Below are 20,535 nucleotides of genomic sequence, written 5' to 3'. Positions count from 1 at the left end.
AAAAAAATGTATTATATTTATATACTGTATAAATGCGATAAAAAACTACTATTTTGCTTGGGAGATCATTATTTTGTTTCAAATTTAAGTACCCATTCTCGTTACTCGTTAACTCGTTGGTATGTACTAATTTGCACTTATATAGATATTTGTATCTATTTGAATATCATTATCGTAAATCGCTGAATCTCTGAACATATCACACATTTCTCGGCTTTTAATATGATTTATATTTATCGCCTGTAAAATAATAGATATTCAAAACTAATAACCAGTGTTCAAGAAAACGCTAGGCGGAATCTGGGCGGTGATCCAACGCCTAGCGCCTAGAATGCTTAGTCGGGGCCTAGACGGTTTTTAAGCGGTTTAAGCGTTTACAACATAAAACATTATATATATATAATTATATTAAAATATATGTTATAAAAATAAAAAATTTATAAATTATAAACAATGGTAAGAAAAATACATTTATTTAAGTTATACTAACAACATATAAATGTTTATAATTACGTATATAGATATAAAACATAATAATTTAATTATATGTAATTTAAAAATAAAAAATAAATATTAAAATAAAATGTATGTAATTTTAAGCGGGTTAGGCGGTCATTTAGGCGTCTGCTGAGCGTCTAGCGTCTAGACGGCGCCTAGGCGGTCGCCTAGTCCGCTTTCTTGAACACTGCTAATAACAAATAATAGTCGTAAGTTTTGGTTAACCTAAGTCGTAAGTTTTTACTTTTTAGGCGGATTTTATAACAACAGTTAAGCATATGGAAACAGTTTAACTCATTCGAATAGATTATTACTCAGCTGCTAAAATAAAAAAAAATGTAACTATAAATTACTAAGCTCCGTACACGTGAATATATATATATATATGTGTGTGTAGGTCTCTGATAGAGAGTTTTATAAAAATATATACACACACACAGGACACAGGAGAGAGAGAGCAATAGAAGTATATATGTATAAATGGAGCATTTGCTTGACCGAAACATCTTCCTTAATCCTCTCCTTATACTTCTTCTCCATTTTCTCCTTCATTCCTTTACCATATCCATCACACCAAAGACTAAAACCACATAACACCACAAATCATATCTTACGATTACTACAATATACACAGCAAAACACAACATAGCAAATGAAAATGTAATCCTGTAGATCGTTTATAGATTTCCGGAAAGAAAGCAAATTAAGGAATTCTCCAAGGTAATGATCCATTACGATCTCTACATTTCTCTTATGACTCATCATTTTCGATTGGCGTTTCTTAGTTGGGGTCAATTTCTATAAATTCCAGTTACGATTATGGTCTTGAGTCTTGACTACGATTATATATAATCTTACTTAGCTATAGAGCTCACCGTTGATTCAAAAATCTCCGAAGAGCTTCATTTATTTATAATTAATTAACCCTAGTAACATGTTTGATTTGTCCGATTTTAAAGTTGCATGTGTGTCATAATTAATTTAATTTATGGTTTTTTTAATGAAAATTTCCATAGATAATGAAGTGAGCTTTTAACAAAGATATCGATATATACAAATATATATAGGGTACATATAAACATGCGAATTACACTTTTAAATTTTACCCACCATTTTGCACTTTTTACCTTATACAAGTGAAAAGGGACAATAGTACTAGGTCCCACTCCGATAAAAATGGAAAAGGAAAATCAAAATATTTGTTTGTTGACAAAAAAAAAAAAAATTGTTTGCTTGTTTTCAATCTGTTAAACACAAATCCAAACTAAACACGAAAGCAAATACTACGAGTCTATGATGGTTTGTAAAAATGGTGTAAATATGAAAATATTCGATTACGATTTTCGCTTTCATAAAGATAAAGCAGAAATATAGTATAAATTACTCTAAAACCTTTGCAGGAGTCAAAAGCAACATCTTAAGTACAGTAACAGAAGTAACATATTCATGATCAATTCAATAGCCCATTAATAAGTACTACTCAGTTCATAATACTATATTAGTATCGTTTACTAAAAATTATTGCGGGGAGATTCCTATTAGACTTTCTAGGACTATTATTTTACAGATAGCCCTAGGCTATCGATTATACAATCGTTTCATAAGTTAAGTAGGAGGACTAAACTGTAAATGCCCCTCACAATCTAAATCATAAAGCTGTATTTTATTACGGTTCAAGTAATTGGGCCATAAGAAGAGCCGGCAATCCACGTGAAAAAGAATCCTTCCCACTAACCATCCACGTTACTACATTAACTTATGAATCTTTAATTATTAATTTAATCATTTTATAATAGTCATAACCATAACTTTTTGTTGGTACAACAATTTTCCAATTTTTTTTTTGAATGTCGCTTATCTTCAAATTATAATTTATAATTGTAAATGACCATTTCGATCATACAACATGAAAGAAAATGCTAAATCCAATACAACTTTTTGAGCCTTACTTAAAAGTTGAAACCAAAATTAACAAAAGGAAAAAAAAAACTTCAAGCCCGCTCACAGAGCCCCCTCGAATAGAATCATTAGTTCATTACATATCCCTAGACGAAGTTCATTTTTAAATCTTTTCAAAATCTTTAATATTTTCAATGGTAAAACTAATATAGATCCGTTCCCACGCGCTCCTTCAAATTAATAAACCAGCGTCATTAGACAAAAGTCAGCAAACCGTCTAAACCGTATTTTTTGTTTTCTTCCAAATCAGTAGTTTAAACTTTTAAAGTATTTGACGAAGTCGGTTTATGTCGTGGTTTACACGCACACGAAAGGAGAGCGTGAGGGAGTAATGAATCTAAAAAACCTGAACTGTCTGGAGTCATTAAGTGAAAGTGCATGGAAAATCTCGAGTTGTTGTTTCCTAAAACATCTCTCTGTAGTATTTTTTTTTTTTTGTTTCTAAATCTTTTACTATTTCCTATACGTATCAACTTGTATCAGCAAAAACACTTTTTTTTCAAACTTTGATCCATAAATTTAATACTACTACTACATATACAGTCTAGTGACTAAACTCTCTTTCTCTGTTTATTTATTGATTGTAGCAAGATTTTGTTTTCTGCTGATGGAGGAAAACCCGCATCGAGTTTCACGTAGAAACCACGGCGGGACCCACTGTCAAAACGACGCCGTCGACGAGGACAACCGTCGACGACGGCATTACAACCACGGCGGCGACGATACCAAATGCTCAGGCAAGAGATGCCGGTCGTGGGCGGCGGCTGCTATTGCTGACTGTGTTGCGCTTTGTTGCTGTCCATGTGCGATCATCAACCTTCTTACTCTTACTTTCGTCAAGGTCCCGTGGATGATAGGACGACGGTGTTTATGCGGCGGCCGGAAGAACAAGAAGAAGCGGAAGAAGCTACCTCACAACAGAAGACAACGGCGCGGAAAGATCAATGGTGGAGATGATCAGTTTCATCATCATCATAATAATAATAACCATCATCACCTCCGGTTTGAGACAACGGAGGGGGGCGAGAAATGCGGATGCGGTGGTGGTGGTGGCGGAGGAGGATGTTATGGCGGCGGAGATTATGATGATCACCGGTTTGTGGTAGAGAGAGATGGGAGTTTGACAAAGGAGGAGGAGGAAGAGAACGGGGAGAAAACGACATCGGTTAAAGGAGGAGGAGATCATGATGAGTCGAGAATAAGTGCAAGAGTTGAAGCCGAGAGAGTGTGGTTAGAGTTGTATCAGATTGGTCATCTTGGATTTGGTAGAGTCTCCTTCACTGGAATTCAATGATTGATGATGATCAATTTGTAGAAATTTTAGTTATATTCGAATAAATATAATATATAATGTGAATCTTTTAGTTAAATTATGTGTTCTCTATATGATAGATTTCGTTATTGAGCGTATTCGCAATAAGACGTTTCGATCATCTAATACCAAAAACCGCATTAATGATAATACACACCTGCAAAAATTGTTCACTCAATCAAAATATCCTGAAGGGCCCGGATACTGGTTAGAAGTTACAAGTGTTTTCGCATTTTTATAGAGACTCCTAGTCCTAACGTTAAAGTTTGGATTCATATAAGATATAACACTAGACGTGATAATATTTAAACCTCATTGTTATTATTAGTATATGGATTCTTAATTTCTCTATATATGTATTCTTATGTTATTAGTTTGTTGATATTGTTTTAATTATACTATTACCAAGCTTTCGTTTTCATATACTTGTAATGTTATTAAATAAAATTATAGTCTTAATGGAAATTTGGATATCGTAACGCTTGTTTTCATAAATCACTATTTTAATTAAATGATTCTAATCATATTCATATTTATTAAATACTTAAATTCCTTTATAAAAAAATAAAAAAAATAATAAAAATCATTAAACTCAAGCTAGCCAATAACTCAAATTCCAAGTATCATAGAAAGTACAATAATTCGGATATTTATATATCAATCAACGGGCCCGTTCATTAGTATAATTAATTGTTGGGCCTAGATATGAGACCCACTAACAAAACAAAAAGGTCTGCTCGTAACCGACCGTGCGCATTGTAGTTGTCACCCAAAATAATGATGTTATCGTGCTCTAATGTGCACCGACCGCGCACAATACCCTTTCCACCTTTTTGCTTGTGCCTGACATAGTTGTGTGTGTTTCATTCAGTTCATTCGCTCGCTCTTCCCCCGCCTTTAGTAAAACGATCGATAGAGAGAGAGAGAGAGAGAGAGAGAGAGAGACAGAACGAGTTGGTGAAAGATATGGAGAGCGAGCCGACTCGAGTGATGGTGGCGGTGAACGAGTCGACTCTCAAAGGCTATCCGCACGCGTCGATTAGCAGCAAAAAGGCGTTTGAGTGGACGCTGAAGAAGATCGTTCGGTCCAATACCTCTGGCTTCAAGCTTCTCTTGCTCCACGTTCAAGTTCAGGACGAAGATGGTTTACTTCTCCCCCTCTCTCGATCGTCTAATTATGAATTTCTTGATATTTGGAATTTGAGTCTGAGGCTAAATTTGGTGTGTTTCTATATGTTCTCAAGGCTCGATGCTAGGGATTACTCATTGTGTTAGTTGATTGTGTTTTGGATTTGCTTAGAAATATTACAGAACAGGGTTCCTTCATGATGTTACTTTTTTATATGCTGTTCCTTTTTACCCTTGATTGAGAAACAATGCGATATATTGCCAAGTTTTTTTTGGTTTGTTTGATAGCATATGTAATGAAAAGGTGATTTTACTTGTTTTGATCATGAATTGGGAACTAGGTTTTGATGACATGGACAGCATATATGCATCTCCTGATGATTTCCGACAAATGAGGGAGCGTAACAAGGCTAAAGGACTTCACCTTCTTGAGTTTTTCGTTAATAAATGTCATGAGATTGGGGTAAATGACTCTTTAACTCATGTTCTTTATGCCCCTTACTTGTATGTATCACAATAAACTTTTGTTGGTTCTCATACATGTAAGTTGTTGAAACTTGTAGGTTGGGTGCGAGGCCTGGATCAGGAAAGGTGATCCCACGGAAGTGATATGCCATGAAGTGAGGCGGGTCAGGCCAGATTTTCTGGTTGTGGGAAGTCGTGGTCTCGGCCCATTCCAAAAGTATGTTCAATTCTCACACTCGCCTCTAGTAGACTTATCATTTCTTTATAGTTAGACCTGTATCAATAAACTTTGGCATAGATTATATCACCACCACCCAGAACCATGTTTTCGATTTGAAAATGCCAATCAAGGAAGATTTAAAAGTTTCTATTGCTGGTTTTGGGAAAAAATACAGATCAAAAATGAGTTATCTTATTAGAATTCAATGAAATAGCCGGTAGGGTTGCAGTTTATTTTACTAGGTGTGGTCATATGCATCAAACACTGCATATGCTTTAGACTTTATACTGCCGTAATCGTGTTAACTTGCTTATGCTTAAAATCACAGACTATTGATTCAACACTTGTGTTCTATTGGACAGGGTATTTGTTGGAACTGTGAGTGAATTTTGTGTGAAGCATGCAGAATGTCCAGTCATTACAATCAAACGTAGTGCTGAAGAATCTCCACAAGATCCAGCTGATGACTAAATTCCAAAAGCAACACAAACACCATGCGGTGAGCTCATGTCTGCTGAATCCCGCTAGCTTTTGAGAGACAATAAATGGTGTGTTGCAGTACAGAAGAAGAAAATAGTTGCAAAACTCTTTCGATTGATCTAGTAAGTGCGTCCTGTAATAGATATTCGATGGATAAACAAAACAGCATCATATATAGTTTATTACTTGTGTTCATTTTCTAAGTCATGAAAACAAAACGCTCTTTCATTTGTTGTGTTAATCTTTCGACTCTTCCATGTTTTTCATATATGGGTTTGATCTGTTACATAATATATATTAGATTCAGTTTTGAAATTAATTATAATGCCAAATAGAAACAAAACCAAAATCTGGACGGATATTTAAATTTTTGTTATCTCTTGACTACTGGCTGACCACGTCCGAACACTAGTTTTGGAACGCACGTCTAAAGTAAAACTGTGGAATGTTTCCTCTGGTGCCGAAGTTTTCTAATCTCATCTTCAAGTAGTGTAATGCTATGATGTTTCTCCGATGATGCTGCCTTTAGTAGAAAGGGTTTTGTAAGCGAAAGAATGGATAGGATCAGCGATCTACCAGATGGGATTGTTATCCGCATTTTGTCTTTCCTCTCGATAGATGAAGCTGCTTCAACTTCGGTTCTCTCCAAGAGATGGCGTGATATGTTTGCCTTCACACCACATCTCCATTTGTCCCTTACCAAACCAAAAAAATTCTTGCCTTTCGTTGATCATCGACGATATTTCATGGATTTCGTGGATCGAGTGTTGGCTGTTTCAGGCAATTCCGCCATAAAGAGTTTCACTCTGAAATGTCGACTTGGTGTTGGCTCAGCTCATACCAACCGTTGGATATGTAATGTGCTGAACCGTGGTGTCTTGGATCTTCATCTTGACGCAAAAGCTCATGATCCATTAATCTTCGAGGTCTTTGCTTGCAAGACACTTGTTAAGCTGAAACTGACTCGTTTTGAAATTCCTATGCTTCCTGTGAATGCTTCTCTTCCAGCTCTTAAGATTATCTCTCTTCATTTCGTTAAATTTTATAACCTTGACGCATTTGAAAAGCTTATCTCTGCTTGCCCTTTACTTGAGGAGTTGATCATGATTTATATTGCGTGGGAACTTTGGAAATGTTCTCACATCTTCTCCTGTCCAACCCTTAAGAGACTTACCATTGGATGTATCGGTTTTAGTGTTGAGTTGGGGAGCATGAGTTTTGATAATCCAAATCTTGTCTACTTGGAATACTCTGATTTTGTTCAGCTTCGGTATCCAGTTGTTAACCTTGACTCTCTTGTTGAAGCTAAGCTCGGGCTTACAATGAAAGAGGGAGGTCCTGATAATTGCGATCCATCGAATCTGATTACCGGATTAAGAAATGTCGAGATCCTCAACTTATTATGTCCTGAAACTGTGGAGGTAACTGTTTTGCTTCTTGCTGTAATGGTTAACTATAGAAAAATGTTATTGATCCAAAAGAAGATTGCAATTTGTTGATGATGACTAGTTCATTTTATTTTTGTTTTAGATTTATGGGATCTTCCATGAAGCAATGCCTGTGTTCGCAAACCTCTTACATTTAACAATCACATCTGAAGTGGACTTCTGTTCATCTGTTTCGTCTCTACCATCTCTGCTGAAGAAAGCTCCAAATCTACACACTCTTGTCATCAAGGTATGATCCAAAAACCCGAAAATATTGTTGGACAAAACGCAGTTTACAATTTCTATAATAAACATTTCTCTTGCTTCAGGGTTTCTTGCGCCATGATAATCCTGTATCTGATTGCGAATGCTTCTTAGGATGTTCTCGTTTATCTTCATGTCCTGTGAAGGTCTTAGAAATAACAGAGTACGAAGGAAGTATCAAAGAGCTGGACCAAATGAAGCGTTTCTTGGAGGAGTTGTCATGTCTTGAGCTCGTCAAAGTTTGCGCCCCCGCAAAAGATGACAAAGAAAAGTTGCGGCTCAGCACGGATTTGCTAATGCTTTGTAGAGCTTCTTCCAAATGCGAGATCAAGGTCGAGTTTTCTTGAGAATCACCATATTGGCTCTCATGTATGCCCAACTCTTTTGGAACATGAATCTACTTACTGTTGCGTTGGACCACACTGAGCTCTCATGCGTAGTATATTTGATTAGGTTTTACAAGCGTTCAAAAAACCAAGAGAATACGTTATGACATTATATAAGTAGAAAAAGGTAATATATCTACTGGTTATGAAGAACATTTCCATAAGCTTTAGTTACAAACAAAACGGTAAAAGTTAAAAGGTTGAGGTGGGTTTAGAAACTACACGCACACACAATGACACAAACATAAACGGATACTATAAACCATTGTAAAATCAGACATTATACTTCTTTCTTCTCCATTCTTTCTGCTCCACAATCACTAATGGTCTCTTCCAAGTGCAAAAAAGTATTCCAGCAGCTTCATCATGCCTACTCGAATCAAAATGAAGGTTTGATCAATATTCATGATTATAACACATACATGAATATACAATCATTGCGAGAGTTTGGAATCGGTGGGTTTCAAGTAAGAGAATAAATATAGATGATACATCCGTGATCTCCAGACACAAAGCAAGGGCTGCTTCAGCCATGGGGTTTGCAACCGTTTGGTGGCTCAGGTAAGTGAGTTCCCTCAATTCAAAGATCTACTCAGTTATGATAAGCATACAACCTAAAATCTCTATGGCTGTTATTTAAGGGCATCAATACTTTCAAAAGAGTGTTCCTTTTTACAGTATATTTAATTATACAAAAAGCGGTAATTTAGTTACCTTGCTAGCAATATTGTTGGAGAGCCAATCAAGGCCTTCATACAGACCTTCGCCAGATGTGGCACATGTGCTTTGAATGTACCTGTTAAAAAGAAAAACATAAGAAGAATTCTACCACACTGTGTGATCAATCTAACCACATTAAGATTGAATTCTAGAAAGAAGATAACTTTACCAATGGCGTTGGCGAAGAGAGTGAAGACCAAGCTTGTCAGTTATTTCTGCAGCATTCATTGCATTGGGAAGATCTTGTTTGTTGGCAAACACAAGAAGGACAGCATCCCTCAGTTCATCCTGCAAACAGGGTTAAAATCAGACTACGGAAAGGTGTTCCCATCTTACTGTGATACAAGAGGAAAAACCAGAAAGAAAGCTGACCTCATTTAACATGCGATGTAACTCATCCCTCGCCTCCACAACTCGGTCCCTGTCGTTGCTATCAACCACGAATATAAGACCTTGAGTGTTCTGGAAGTAGTGCCTCCACAGGGGACGAATCTGTTTTTTCGAGGAAGTTGCTTTCATAATGTCAAATAACCAGAGAAGAAAGAAGAAGACAAACACTAATAGATAATGAACGCGGAGACTAAAAAAAATACAGGTGAAGGTAGAGATTTACTATTCAAATTGTGCTTTCATGATACATATATATAACCAGTCAACACAAAAGATCAGTACTTGTATTACGAGGACACCATACTATGGATCTAGGCAAGACTTTTAAAATATATTACCTTGTCTTGACCCCCAACATCCCAAACAGTGAAACTGATGTTCTTGTACTCAACAGTCTCCACATTGAATCCTGGAAATAAAAACCTCTTCAACATCAAAATTTTTGAGAAGCAAAGAGCAGGAGTGAATTACAAAAGAGGAAGATCTCTAAATACACATTGACAACAAACACTATGATTGGAAGAATTCTTAAAAAACTAACCGATGGTAGGGATGGTGGTGACGATTTCGCCAAGCTTGAGCTTGTACAAGATAGTAGTCTTACCAGCAGCATCGAGACCTACCATCAGAATCCTCATTTCTTTCTTGGCAAATAGCCTGCTGAACAACTTTGTGAAATTAAGCCCCATTTTCCTTTAAGCTATATTCCTGTACCAAAAAACACGATTCAAATCTCTCTCTCTCTCTCTCTCTCTGCAACACAAGTTCAGATTAGTAAACACGATCAGGTCAACAACAACGTTTCTATTTCTAAACAATCTCCAACGACCAAATAAATCAATTCTAAATCTTTAGCTTTTGATACTCTTAATGACGATCGAGATTAAAAAACTCAACATACCAGAGATGTTTTGAGAAAAAAAGGAAGATACAGGATTTGAATCGATGAAGAATGGTGTGAGAGTTTGTTTACCTTTTCGAAGAAGAAGCTCCAAAGAAGGGATCTGTTGTATGTAGAAGAAGAAGCTAGCCCGTGAGTTTCGAAGAGACAATCTCTCTCTCCCTCACAGAAAACTCTAAAAATAGAATATTCATCGATATTGGTATATTATTTATCTTTATTTTCAAATTCGTCCCTATAATATATCAGTATTTCGGAATCCACTTAAAATTCCAGACTACAATTCTCTTACCCAATCTTTTTTTACTTACTCTCCACTCAAATTTGCTTTCTCCAGTAGCTGAAACTTGCTCTTCCTCTCCTAGCCATGGCGGTATGTAACTGCTTCCTCCGAGCTCCACCGCTCTCTCGCTTACTCCTACCGGTTTTATCTCGCCGAGGTTCTACTCTATCCCCCGGTTATGATCGGCTCAAATCCACCGTAATGTTTTCCTCCGCCGTGGACCGGAGCACACCTTTGACATCACCGGTCCGAGCTGCAGTAAAACGCGTCTCGCGCAGAGAAGATGATGAAATAGCTTCGGGTAATTTCCCTATCTGTTATTTATACTCTAGTTCATCTTTTTTTTTTTTTTTATGTATGATTTGTATTTTTTTCTACATTTTTTTTCTTTTAATTGATATATACGTTTGTTTGGGATTTATGAAGCTTCTGATCTTGAATTTGAGACGCCTTTGAAAATTGTTGAGTATCCGGATCCTATACTAAGGGCTAAAAACAAGAGGATTGTTGTTTTTGATGAGAATTTGAAGAACTTGGTTGATGCTATGTTTGATGTTATGTACAAGTAAGTCCTACTACTTAGTACATAGTAACAAAGACAAACACAGAATGATACTGTGATTACATGCTATTGGACAGAACTGATGGCATTGGGCTCTCAGCACCTCAAGTAGGTCTCAATGTTCAGCTCATGGTGTTTAATCCAGCTGGGGAGCCTGGTGAAGGAGAAGAAATTGTTCTTGTTAATCCAAAAATCAACAAATTTTCCGATAAGTTAGTACCGTTTGATGAAGGGTGCCTATCCTTCCCAGGGATTTATGCTGAAGTAGTTGTATGTCCACCCTTTCTCAATTGAATTACTTTTTTCACCAAATTTTGTGTCTCAATTCATTTGCTCATTCAGTTTTTATTGGTTGTGTTTTTGCTTTCAGCGACCACAATCTGTCAAGATTGATGCAAGGGACATTACTGGCGCAAGATTTTCAATCAGTCTATCACGTTTACCTGCACGGATCTTTCAGCACGAATACGACCATCTGGAGGTTCTTTCTCCACTTTCATTTTGATTATATAGCAAGAAAAACACACAGAAAATACATTTATTTGAATGGCTGCAGTTGTGTATATATACAATTTGAAGAAACCAGATAAAACACTGAAAAGTGGCCTCATTTACTCGCGGTTGTTACTGAGCATGCACTTTTACTTGTTTTTCATGGAGGTTTTTGGTATTGCTGTATGTGAGTATCACTTGCAAGTCCTCGTTACGGTCTGATGGAACAATCTGTTGTCAAGTACAGGGAGTGCTCTTCTTCGACAGAATGACGGATCAAGTTCTTGATAGCATTCGTGAAGAGCTAGAGGTGAGTAAAACTGTAATAGGACAGAGTCTTAAGCTACAATACTTCTCGTGGATAAATCACCCTTTGCATCTAAGTAGTGACTTTGGTGAACATCTTTACGTTAAGTAGTTTATTGTCTTAAAAGGTTTGTTATCATCGAAATTCTACAATATTCCTGACAAGTAGTGTACCACAGGCCCTAGAAAAGAAATACGAAGAAAAAACTGGATTGCCAAGCCCTGAAAGAGTACAAGCTCGACAAAAACGGAAAGCAGGAGTTGGTTTTGGCAAACGTTGATGAGACATTCTCGTTCAAATCCCCTTTCATCTTCGTGTAGGATATGAGTTAAACATTATTTCCAAGTTTGACATTTTAAACTTTGTTCTCTTGGGTTTTTGTCCTGAAATTTTTCTTCTTTTATCCCACTGCAGGATTTAACTATGGTATAGGAAGCAGACAATGACAAGAAACACGTTTGCTTTTAGAGGAGCTATGTGACGCCAATCTCCCAAACAGGATGTACGGTTGAGACACAAATCATATATTTCAGAATCTTTTTGGCTGAGTATTATACGTATTCAGATCGTCTGTTTTGCACTATTATCTAATGTTGGCCTATTAGCTTGAGCTTTGAAACTGCGTTTACAACCATGTCGTGGTTTACCTTGTTATAAGTAAAATGTGTTAGTTGTTTACTTGTGTTGGAGTTTTTGGTAATTAGACTTTTGATACATTGTTTACTTCTTATTTGGTACATTTACTTTGCATCCCTCAGATGTATGGACTATAAAGAATTATATTGCTTGTGATGTGTTCTATCATAACTGGTCCATGAAGTCATAATTGTTAGATTGTTTCTTTACAGATAAAATCCTTCCTTAAGCTATGGGTTGGGACCTCTTGTTTTGACTTATGACCAATTCAATACCAGTAGTCTATAACAGAATGCAATACACTTGCATGCAATATGTTACATTTCATTTGCAAATGATTTATACAAACTAGTATAAGACAAAGCAAGAGGAATCAATCCTTCTTTATTCGTATAATTCTATAATGTTTAGCCTATCTTAACATTTTTACTTAATTTCTTGCTCCAGTATTAGCAATCATCATTATTAGACTGACTAGCTTCTGTTGACTTTTCTGTTTTCAAACATTGTATTGGTGGTAGAGTTTGTGTTTTCAGTTCACCGTGTGCTTCCCAGCAGAAAGGATCAAGTGAGCTAGCTTTTTCTGTGGCTGGCTTAAGCTCTATGGTCGACAGTGAGATTCCTGTGCATGGCAAGCTATCACTGCAGGCGAAGCGTATAGGTTGCTTTGTGTAGGTACCTTTTATGTTTATGTAGTTTATGTTTGATACAGCCACTGCTGAAGTTTCGTTGTGGCATCCTCCACCATCGCAATAGTATTGATCTATTATTATCGGATTGGCTACGTCGCTGACTTGAATATTTGAAAACATAACTTGTTTTACAGACCCTGACCCTCCCTATCATACACATTATCAAAAGTTTTCAGCATCTTTGAACTATCACATGCTTTTTTTCAATCAGTCTTTGCCTTTATTCTGTATGCAAATGACTCTACAGGAAAAATTTACCTGCCAGGATTTTATCCTAACTCCATTCGTAGTTTCATGCATCGTGACATCACGGACAGTAATGTTTGAAACACACGCTTTTGTATTGTCTTTTCCCAGTCCTCCGATGCTAATTCCATGGCCAGGCCCACAGTCTACATCATGTATGTAGATATTAGAGCATCCAGTTTGAATTGATATACAATCATCTCCTGTAGAAAGAAGGAAATTGTTAATTTTCTTCATGATGATTTGACTTCCAGTGTCTTATTAAGAATGAGTTGACTTGTAATATCTTTAATTTAAATAAAATGTGACTTGTTTGAAGTCTGTGGTTACCACAAGCCAGCGTGCTGCGGTAAATAACGGCATCTTGAGAGTTTTGCAGGTGGATTCCATCTGTGTTGGGGGAATCTCCGGGGGATGAAGTTGTAAAATCAGACACTTGAATGCTCATGCAATTATCAAACTTGAGGTGGGTTTGAGGGCTGTTTTGTATGGTTATTCCATTGACTGTTACACCATTACTTCCGTAGAACCTCAAAGCCTACATGCACACCAAGGTAAATCAAAATAAAATTTAAGTTTCAAATGTTGATTTGAGTTTGACTCCATCCATGAAATTTAGTCAAGATAACTTACTGTTGGTTTAGTCTTTGGCATTTTTGTACCCAGTTGTTCTTTCACCTTTCACAGTTGAAAAGGAGTAGAAGCAAAAGTTATTGCAAGCTAGAGTTTCCAATTTTGTTAGCTAATAAAATTGAATATAGTATATTTTTACCATGTCGCTCTCAGTTGTTGACTCTGACTCATCAGCTGGATCATAGTCAGGGGACTTGTTCCACCATACTGATCCTCGTCCATCAATTATTCCTTTTCCTTTTATAGTGATTCCTGTAAGTGATTTGAATTCTATCCATTGCAAGAGACCTGAACCCCATGCACTTGAACTCGTTGGAGCTATGATCTTTCCATCTAGCTGCACAGTATCGAAATACGTCAGTCGCGATTATAAAACTAAAAATGTGTGAATTAACATTTCGTTGTTTTTGTTATCTTGAAATTTCACCTGAAACACGATGTTCTCTTTGCATTCTTTTCCCAGGAAGGAAACAGGTCCAACAAGGAACGTAGAACCAGAGGGAACTAATAATGTTGACGCTGCCACCTTACAAGCTTCCCTCCAAGCATCTTCGAAAGCCTGCGATATAAACGGTTCCATTATATATCAATAAAACAGTTATCTACGCAGCTAACCATAGAAATGCTCACTAACCTTTGTGTCATCACTTGTCCCATCACCTTTTGCGCCATTGTCAAGCACATTGACTGTTGGGGAACTTTTCCCTTCGGCGACAGACCTGCGATTTCCTTTCCAGTATACACTGTGCCTAGCGTCACAAGTCCCAAATCTCGAAGAGATTAAGGAGATTAAGAGGAGAAAGTTCAGGGAAAGATACTGCAAGGTTAGTTTATTCATCTTTAATATTGAATAAGAATTTGTTTAGATATGGAATGAAGAGGAAATGGTGAAGCGAGGCTCATATTTATAAGTAGAGGAAAGCACTATTACGCATATGAATTTTAAATCTATGATGCAGTTAAACAGTTAGATGAAGACAAAAGGCCTTGGAACTCTCTTCCTCTTCAAGCATGTTCTCCTCATTTGCTATATTTTATGATATTAGCAAATAAATAAATAAAGCTGATGGGGTTTACTTGGTTGATCAGCTTGTTCTATTGACCGTATCACTTTACTTGTGATTTGGCTTTGATTTGTTCTTCAAAATCATCATACAACTTCAACATCTTTACTTACGATTAGGCGTTGAATTTGTTCTTGAATAGGCGTGTTACCTAGAACAGCTTTTGGTCGCTACTAACAACATAGTGTTCTCTAGCATTAATTCGAAGTTTCATTAAATGGTTTTCAAGTGTTCGTTCTTGTATTACTCATCTTGAGGGTCTTTGTGCAGTACGTAGTTGCTGAAAACAACTGATTGCTTTCGTTTGTAACAGAGTATGGGTCCGGTCAGATACTTAACCAGTCTTGGTAAGGTCTTCGGTTTAATAAAAACCAAAATCCATTTCTATCAGGTATCACTAAAAATGGCGAAAGAGTCAAGAAAAGTTGCCATATAATTACAGGTATATATCCCACGTAAACCTTATCATCAGATAATCTTATTAATGTTTAGTTCCTTAAATCAAGCACCGTAATTTATGTTAAATCTATGGTGTCACTGAATCTTTTAAAATCTATTTAGTCATCTTAAACTCAAATTTTCAAAAGATCCATTAGTTGCAAAGACAATATGATGCTCGATACGGTTTTGTGTTCATTGTTATAGAGAGAATAAACCAACATCTGGGAATTTCTGGTTTAATTAACTATGAGCATATTAGTAAGGTTCAAGGTATGAAATTAGTAAAACTCGTGACCTGAAGATACACGTGCATGAGTCCCTGGTAAAAGGATATATAGGCTGCTATAAGATTAGCATGTTGCTACGTGTATGCATCCCATGCGTTGACTGTTGAATTATTCTAGTATTTGATGATTACATGATCTTCTTGGTAAGCCTGTTATTGGTTACCAAAATTGGAATAATTTAATCACTCGTTTTATTCGAAATTCTTGTTACTATTTTATTAATTTTCTCTTGCTTTGGCAGTTGAAAGTGTGATATATAAATTTTGTCTTCAAGTAACTGATTTCTTGTCCTTTTTCTCAATACCTTTTTTTTCTTCATGTTTTGTTTGTTAAAGAATAAAGGATCTTTCTCAAGATCTTGAATGTATTTAAGTACAGAATAGGTAATGTCTTTTGTTTTTTGGTTTCAACGAGATTGGTAAACGTGGCAACATTAGACTAATTTTGCAATACTTTGATGGTTCAATTTTTGTTTTTATCATACGGGAGAAAAATGTTGGATAGCAAAGCAAGTCACATGAAGTGGTCATAACGCGCAAGTCACATGAGCAATATTTTTCAAGTACTCTGAGAATTTGTGTATGGCCAAGACCAACAACTCGCGTAAGACGTAATATTTTAAAATTGATCATTGTGTAATCTTAACCCGTGATTTGATGTAACGTTTTCTACTGTTCGTATTCGTATAAAATAATTTTATAATAGCGTTATTTTTTTTGTCAACTTCTCTATATTAATGTTTTGCAGGCAGGGATTTGCACGCAATTCTATGAATAACGCCAATTTTTCTGATGGTTAAGCCTAATATCGTGTACGAAATTCACTCTTTTTGTCGTAACCATTATTTATCTACAATTGGTGATTCCTATGATCCTATCTAATTGTTGCCTTGTTGGCACATCAAATTCCAATGATTGTTCAACCAAAGTGCGTATTCTCAACAGATCATCCATCAGAGAAGAGTATATAACAAGCCCATATCCTTTAAGGCCCATCTCCTTTAATGAACCCAACGGTCGAATCAGACACAACATCGTTTAGTGGAACCAAATCTTGTCGCTTTTCTATTTTATGCTGACTTGGCGATTTCGTAATTCCAGATTTCCTTTTCTGACAAAACAACAATACCGAAAAAGCGAGGAAGGTGAATCAGTGTGTACGCCACGCTTCTCTTAACGTTCCATACTCCTCTCAATCTTCACCGTCCGATTATATCATCGCTTTTCCTAACTAAAAATCTAACCGTCTATTAAAGAAGCTTACCATACACCTAACCGCATGAAAAAGATTCAACACCATTAAAAGCAGTCAAACACAAATGACGTGAGTCTAAGATATTCCAACCAAAACACGCCACGTGTTGGGATACTCTTCCTTGAGCGCGGACGTCAAAACTAACTATCAACTAAAACTTTGAAACCACCTATTGAGTTCCGCTTTCTCTCTGCCATCACAACATAAAAAAAAAATAAAAAAAAAACCAAACACAGAGAGAAGAGAGAAGAGAAACCACAAATCACGAAGAGAGAGATTTGCCATTTTCGGCAAGGAAGAGTTTTATTTTAGGGTTTCTAGTTGCTGCTGAAGCAAAACGATGAAGTGAATTTGCGGCGGAGACTGACTTTTCAGGTATAACGGCGCCGGAACTAAAACTACAAACCTTTTTAGTTTTTATAGATTAGGAAGGGTTTAAGGTTGTATGTAGTTTTGTGTGAATCTATGTTAACTGGATCGGAGTTTGTATGTATACTTTTTTGGTGTTTCTCACTTTTAGATCTTCTTTACTGTCTCTGTGCTTGTTGGTCATCTTTGTTTCAGTTTTTGGCTGTGTGATATGGGTTTAACCATGTACTGATGTTTTTGAGTTTGTGTGTTTTTGGTCTTTAACAGATTGACGAATTGAATTAAAATTTGTTGGATATGGCTTCTGTGGGGACGTTACCTGCTTCATCTATGGCTACAAAACAAAGCAATGCTTCCATATGTCCTGCTGACAAACTACCTGAAGGGATTGATGAGATGAAGATTAAAGATGATAAGGTTGAAAAAACTCTCACATTCAATTAGTATATTATTGTACACACTTGGGTTTGGGTTGGTCTCTTCTTTGATTTAACTTGTTTTCTTCTTGCTGGTTTTTTTTTTTAATAGGAAATGGAAGCAGCTGTGGTTGATGGGAATGGAACTGAAACGGGTCACATTATTGTTACTACTATTGGTGGTAAAAATGGCCAGCCTAAACAGGTTTGCTTGTTTAACATTTGTGTTTTGAGGTTTTATCCATATTTTTCTATGTTAATAAGAGAAGTTGACAGAGTTGTGGTTTCTGTGATGTGTAACGTGAAAATATAGACTCTTATAGCTCTTTCTTTATGTCCTTTCAGACCATAAGTTATATGGCAGAGCGCATCGTTGGACAAGGTTCTTTTGGAATCGTCTTTCAGGTAGTGTTTCGATTATATACATTGACTAATTTATTTTACTTAAGTGGCTGGTGTGCATATACTCAATGCAGATAATTTTTTTTTTTTTTTTTTCTTCTGATTTTGTTCCTTGTATATATATGCAGGCCAAGTGTTTAGAAACGGGGGAAACTGTTGCAATCAAGAAAGTTTTGCAAGACAAAAGATACAAGAACCGTGAGCTGCAGACGATGCGGCTTCTTGATCACCCTAATGTTGTATCCCTCAAGCATTGTTTCTTCTCAACCACAGAGAAAGATGAGCTGTATCTCAATTTGGTCCTTGAATACGTTCCTGAGACTGTTTATCGCGTCTCTAAGCACTACAGTCGGGCAAATCAGAGGATGCCCATGATATATGTTAAACTCTACACTTATCAGGTAATTTTCATATACTATGGGCTATTCAACATTGTTGCCGTGACATTCTTAAACAATTCTCTGCCTTTTTGTTGTGCATACAGATTTGCAGAGCTTTGGCATATATTCATGGAGGAGTAGGAGTCTGCCACAGAGACATAAAACCACAGAATCTTCTGGTTCGTGTCTTAAGTTGAAATGTTGGTCAGACCTTTTCGTGATCTACATATTTCTGCTTAATTAAACTTGTGCTTTTTGTAGGTTAATCCTCATACCCATCAGGTCAAGCTCTGTGATTTTGGTAGCGCTAAAGTTCTGGTATAGCATCTCTATTAGCAATAAGAGATAGATTGATTTTGTTTTCGTATGGAAAAATTGGCACATTTTCTGGTGCTAAGCAATGTTACTAGTCCTAACCTCTTTAGCTTTGCCATTCTTTAACAGGTCAAAGGCGAACCAAACATCTCATATATCTGTTCCCGTTACTACCGAGCACCTGAGCTTATTTTTGGAGCCACGGAATATACAACAGCAATTGACATATGGTCTGCAGGCTGTGTTCTTGCTGAATTACTTCTGGGACAGGTAGTTTGACTTTTCCATCATAATCTTTTATACTTTATGATTTGAATAGCCGAATGATGTCTAAAGTTCTGTATTACCAATCTTTGGCTGGTCCAACTTTTGGGTAGCCTCTCTTTCCAGGTGAAAGTGGAGTCGACCAGCTAGTCGAGATAATTAAGGTACTTCAATTTCTTTAGACGGACCATAATCTTAGCCATTGTGTATTGGACATGGACTGAAGAGGCTCCATTTTCTGCTATTGATCACCATTACTTCTTCTGTATTGTGTGGTTACAGGTTCTTGGAACACCAACTCGGGAGGAAATCAAATGTATGAATCCAAACTACACTGAATTCAAATTCCCTCAAATAAAGGCTCATCCTTGGCACAAAGTAAGCAAACACATAATCAGTCTCTCTCCCAACATCACTCCATATTTTTCGCCTTTGCTGATCGAAAAACCTGTTGTTTATTTAAAAGATTTTCCATAAGCGCACACCTCCAGAAGCTGTAGACCTCGTCTCAAGACTTCTCCAGTATTCTCCAAATCTCAGATCAACAGCTGTAAGTTCATGAAATGGATCCTGTTTCACATCATACTTGATCTTCGGTTGGTTGATAACACGTTGATTTACAAACTAATTGTGATTGTAGATGGAGGCCATAGTCCACCCGTTCTTCGATGAGCTACGTGATCCCAATACACGTCTTCCCAACGGTCGTCCATTGCCTCCTCTCTTCAACTTTAAACCTCAAGGTCCGTCTCTTCCACATATATATCACATATGCTTTTGTTTGTTTTCCATTTCTACCAGAAAAAGACTTAAAGTGTGTGTTTGTTCAATTTGTAGAGCTAAAAGGAGCAAGCGTAGAGTTGTTGTCCAAGCTTATACCTGACCATGCCAGAAAACAATGTTCCTTCCTGGCTCTCTAAATCTCTCTCTCTCTCTGTGTCTCCCTATGTAACTGTGTGTATGTAGGCACACAATGCATATGCTTATCGCTAAGTAATGGAGTTAGCTTCTGAGGATTATTATTATTATTAGCTTTCATCTATCATGTGTCTGGTGCTGTTTATTGTCTCGTTCTGTTGGATGATAGACATTCTTTTCCAATCAGAAGGCTTTGTACCTTATTGTTATGTATACGATGATTAATGTAATGTATGTAACGGTCGTTGACTCGATACAGTCATGTTGGATACTAAATTATGAATTAACCTTCTCGCTCGTCACGTGTCATATCTTTGGTACGCCATGCATCAAACCTCATTCTTCAATGCTTCGCCAAAATTATTTCAAAAAGAGCCTTAAATGTACTTTATGTAGTAGACTTAGATATAAAAATTTATTTATG

The 20,535-nt window shown here is 36.6% G+C and overlaps 7 protein-coding genes across 10 annotated transcripts; 5 read left to right on the top strand and 2 right to left on the bottom strand.

The window, feature by feature from the left end:
- The first annotated feature begins 947 nt into the window (after positions 1 to 947).
- LOC104735487 (uncharacterized) lies at positions 948 to 3,827 on the top strand. Its single transcript, XM_010455296.3, has 2 exons — positions 948 to 1,218; positions 3,045 to 3,827. The coding sequence occupies exon 2, from the start codon at positions 3,065 to 3,067 to the stop codon at positions 3,749 to 3,751; it is 687 nt and encodes a 228-aa protein (XP_010453598.2). The 5' UTR covers positions 948 to 1,218; positions 3,045 to 3,064; the 3' UTR covers positions 3,752 to 3,827.
- Positions 2,334 to 20,408, top strand: LOC104735482 (shaggy-related protein kinase epsilon). The gene is made up of 14 exons (XM_010455290.3): positions 2,334 to 2,378; positions 17,174 to 17,422; positions 17,684 to 17,833; positions 17,945 to 18,037; positions 18,178 to 18,237; positions 18,363 to 18,635; positions 18,719 to 18,793; positions 18,876 to 18,932; positions 19,059 to 19,199; positions 19,307 to 19,357; positions 19,476 to 19,571; positions 19,660 to 19,743; positions 19,834 to 19,936; positions 20,031 to 20,408. The coding sequence occupies exons 3-14, from the start codon at positions 17,714 to 17,716 to the stop codon at positions 20,111 to 20,113; spliced, it is 1,236 nt and encodes a 411-aa protein (XP_010453592.1). The 5' UTR covers positions 2,334 to 2,378; positions 17,174 to 17,422; positions 17,684 to 17,713; the 3' UTR covers positions 20,114 to 20,408.
- LOC104735486 (universal stress protein A-like protein) lies at positions 4,501 to 6,381 on the top strand. The gene is made up of 4 exons (XM_010455295.3): positions 4,501 to 4,913; positions 5,239 to 5,360; positions 5,461 to 5,579; positions 5,945 to 6,381. The coding sequence occupies exons 1-4, from the start codon at positions 4,736 to 4,738 to the stop codon at positions 6,051 to 6,053; spliced, it is 528 nt and encodes a 175-aa protein (XP_010453597.1). The 5' UTR covers positions 4,501 to 4,735; the 3' UTR covers positions 6,054 to 6,381.
- Positions 6,465 to 8,267, top strand: LOC104737992 (F-box/LRR-repeat protein At3g58980-like). The gene is made up of 3 exons (XM_010458232.2): positions 6,465 to 7,483; positions 7,593 to 7,739; positions 7,819 to 8,267. Exons 1-3 carry the CDS (start codon positions 6,617 to 6,619, stop codon positions 8,098 to 8,100), a joined length of 1,296 nt encoding a protein of 431 aa, XP_010456534.2. The 5' UTR covers positions 6,465 to 6,616; the 3' UTR covers positions 8,101 to 8,267.
- LOC104735485 (ADP-ribosylation factor) lies at positions 8,225 to 10,363 on the bottom strand. 4 transcript variants are annotated; one of them, XM_010455294.3, is made up of 7 exons: positions 10,223 to 10,363; positions 9,791 to 9,957; positions 9,588 to 9,658; positions 9,232 to 9,351; positions 9,029 to 9,147; positions 8,854 to 8,935; positions 8,225 to 8,509 (listed from the first exon to the last, which is right to left on the bottom strand). In XM_010455294.3, the coding sequence occupies exons 2-7, from the start codon at positions 9,936 to 9,938 to the stop codon at positions 8,504 to 8,506; spliced, it is 546 nt and encodes a 181-aa protein (XP_010453596.1). In that variant the 5' UTR covers positions 9,939 to 9,957; positions 10,223 to 10,363; the 3' UTR covers positions 8,225 to 8,503. The 4 variants fall into 4 exon arrangements, with proteins under 4 accessions (XP_010453596.1, XP_087338090.1, XP_087338092.1 ...); XM_087481964.1 differs by having other exon boundaries at positions 9,791 to 10,000; positions 10,223 to 10,338; XM_087481966.1 differs by having other exon boundaries at positions 10,151 to 10,243.
- Positions 10,393 to 12,472, top strand: LOC104735484 (peptide deformylase 1B, chloroplastic/mitochondrial). The gene is made up of 7 exons (XM_010455293.3): positions 10,393 to 10,734; positions 10,860 to 10,998; positions 11,073 to 11,265; positions 11,366 to 11,476; positions 11,735 to 11,797; positions 11,973 to 12,110; positions 12,209 to 12,472. Exons 1-6 carry the CDS (start codon positions 10,518 to 10,520, stop codon positions 12,072 to 12,074), a joined length of 825 nt encoding a protein of 274 aa, XP_010453595.1. The 5' UTR covers positions 10,393 to 10,517; the 3' UTR covers positions 12,075 to 12,110; positions 12,209 to 12,472.
- LOC104735483 (polygalacturonase At1g48100-like) lies at positions 12,716 to 14,941 on the bottom strand. The gene is made up of 7 exons (XM_010455291.3): positions 14,636 to 14,941; positions 14,429 to 14,560; positions 14,141 to 14,338; positions 14,002 to 14,046; positions 13,699 to 13,906; positions 13,381 to 13,571; positions 12,716 to 13,269 (listed from the first exon to the last, which is right to left on the bottom strand). The coding sequence occupies exons 1-7, from the start codon at positions 14,837 to 14,839 to the stop codon at positions 12,880 to 12,882; spliced, it is 1,368 nt and encodes a 455-aa protein (XP_010453593.2). The 5' UTR covers positions 14,840 to 14,941; the 3' UTR covers positions 12,716 to 12,879.
- Positions 20,409 to 20,535: the final 127 nt, after the last annotated feature.

This window comes from Camelina sativa, chromosome 13 (assembly GCF_030686135.1).
Source record: "Camelina sativa cultivar CO46 ecotype springtype chromosome 13, ASM3068613v1".
Lineage (NCBI taxonomy): Eukaryota > Viridiplantae > Streptophyta > Magnoliopsida > Brassicales > Brassicaceae > Camelina > Camelina sativa.
Note: the sequence above shows the minus strand (reverse complement) of the source record. Positions and strands in the feature narration are given on the sequence as shown.

What these genes read in the sequence shown, in the direction of transcription:
- LOC104735487 (XM_010455296.3), top strand. Translation starts at nt 3,065, where the DNA reads ATGGAGGAAAACCCGCATCGAGTTTCACGTAGAAACCACGGCGGGACC.
- LOC104735483 (XM_010455291.3), bottom strand. Translation starts at nt 14,839, where the DNA reads ATGAATAAACTAACCTTGCAGTATCTTTCCCTGAACTTTCTCCTCTTA. An exon ending in GGACAAGTGATGACACAAAG is followed by an intron (nt 14,561 to 14,635) that starts GTTAGTGAGCAT and finishes TTTATATCGCAG; the next exon opens with GCTTTCGAAGATGCTTGGAG. An exon ending in TTAGGATAAAATCCTGGCAG is followed by an intron (nt 13,270 to 13,380) that starts GTAAATTTTTCC and finishes TGTGTATGATAG; the next exon opens with GGAGGGTCAGGGTCTGTAAA.
- LOC104735486 (XM_010455295.3), top strand. Translation starts at nt 4,736, where the DNA reads ATGGAGAGCGAGCCGACTCGAGTGATGGTGGCGGTGAACGAGTCGACT. An exon ending in ATAAATGTCATGAGATTGGG is followed by an intron (nt 5,361 to 5,460) that starts GTAAATGACTCT and finishes TGAAACTTGTAG; the next exon opens with GTTGGGTGCGAGGCCTGGAT. An exon ending in GGTCTCGGCCCATTCCAAAA is followed by an intron (nt 5,580 to 5,944) that starts GTATGTTCAATT and finishes TCTATTGGACAG; the next exon opens with GGTATTTGTTGGAACTGTGA.
- LOC104735482 (XM_010455290.3), top strand. Translation starts at nt 17,714, where the DNA reads ATGGCTTCTGTGGGGACGTTACCTGCTTCATCTATGGCTACAAAACAA. An exon ending in AAAATGGCCAGCCTAAACAG is followed by an intron (nt 18,038 to 18,177) that starts GTTTGCTTGTTT and finishes ATGTCCTTTCAG; the next exon opens with ACCATAAGTTATATGGCAGA. An exon ending in AGCTAGTCGAGATAATTAAG is followed by an intron (nt 19,358 to 19,475) that starts GTACTTCAATTT and finishes GTGTGGTTACAG; the next exon opens with GTTCTTGGAACACCAACTCG.
- LOC104735484 (XM_010455293.3), top strand. Translation starts at nt 10,518, where the DNA reads ATGGCGGTATGTAACTGCTTCCTCCGAGCTCCACCGCTCTCTCGCTTA. An exon ending in AGATGATGAAATAGCTTCGG is followed by an intron (nt 10,735 to 10,859) that starts GTAATTTCCCTA and finishes GGATTTATGAAG; the next exon opens with CTTCTGATCTTGAATTTGAG. An exon ending in GCATTCGTGAAGAGCTAGAG is followed by an intron (nt 11,798 to 11,972) that starts GTGAGTAAAACT and finishes AGTGTACCACAG; the next exon opens with GCCCTAGAAAAGAAATACGA.
- LOC104737992 (XM_010458232.2), top strand. Translation starts at nt 6,617, where the DNA reads ATGGATAGGATCAGCGATCTACCAGATGGGATTGTTATCCGCATTTTG. An exon ending in TATGTCCTGAAACTGTGGAG is followed by an intron (nt 7,484 to 7,592) that starts GTAACTGTTTTG and finishes TTTTTGTTTTAG; the next exon opens with ATTTATGGGATCTTCCATGA. An exon ending in TACACACTCTTGTCATCAAG is followed by an intron (nt 7,740 to 7,818) that starts GTATGATCCAAA and finishes CTCTTGCTTCAG; the next exon opens with GGTTTCTTGCGCCATGATAA.
- LOC104735485 (XM_010455294.3), bottom strand. Translation starts at nt 9,938, where the DNA reads ATGGGGCTTAATTTCACAAAGTTGTTCAGCAGGCTATTTGCCAAGAAA. An exon ending in ATGTTGGGGGTCAAGACAAG is followed by an intron (nt 9,352 to 9,587) that starts GTAATATATTTT and finishes TCGAAAAAACAG; the next exon opens with ATTCGTCCCCTGTGGAGGCA. An exon ending in TCTCTTCGCCAACGCCATTG is followed by an intron (nt 8,936 to 9,028) that starts GTAAAGTTATCT and finishes TCTTTTTAACAG; the next exon opens with GTACATTCAAAGCACATGTG.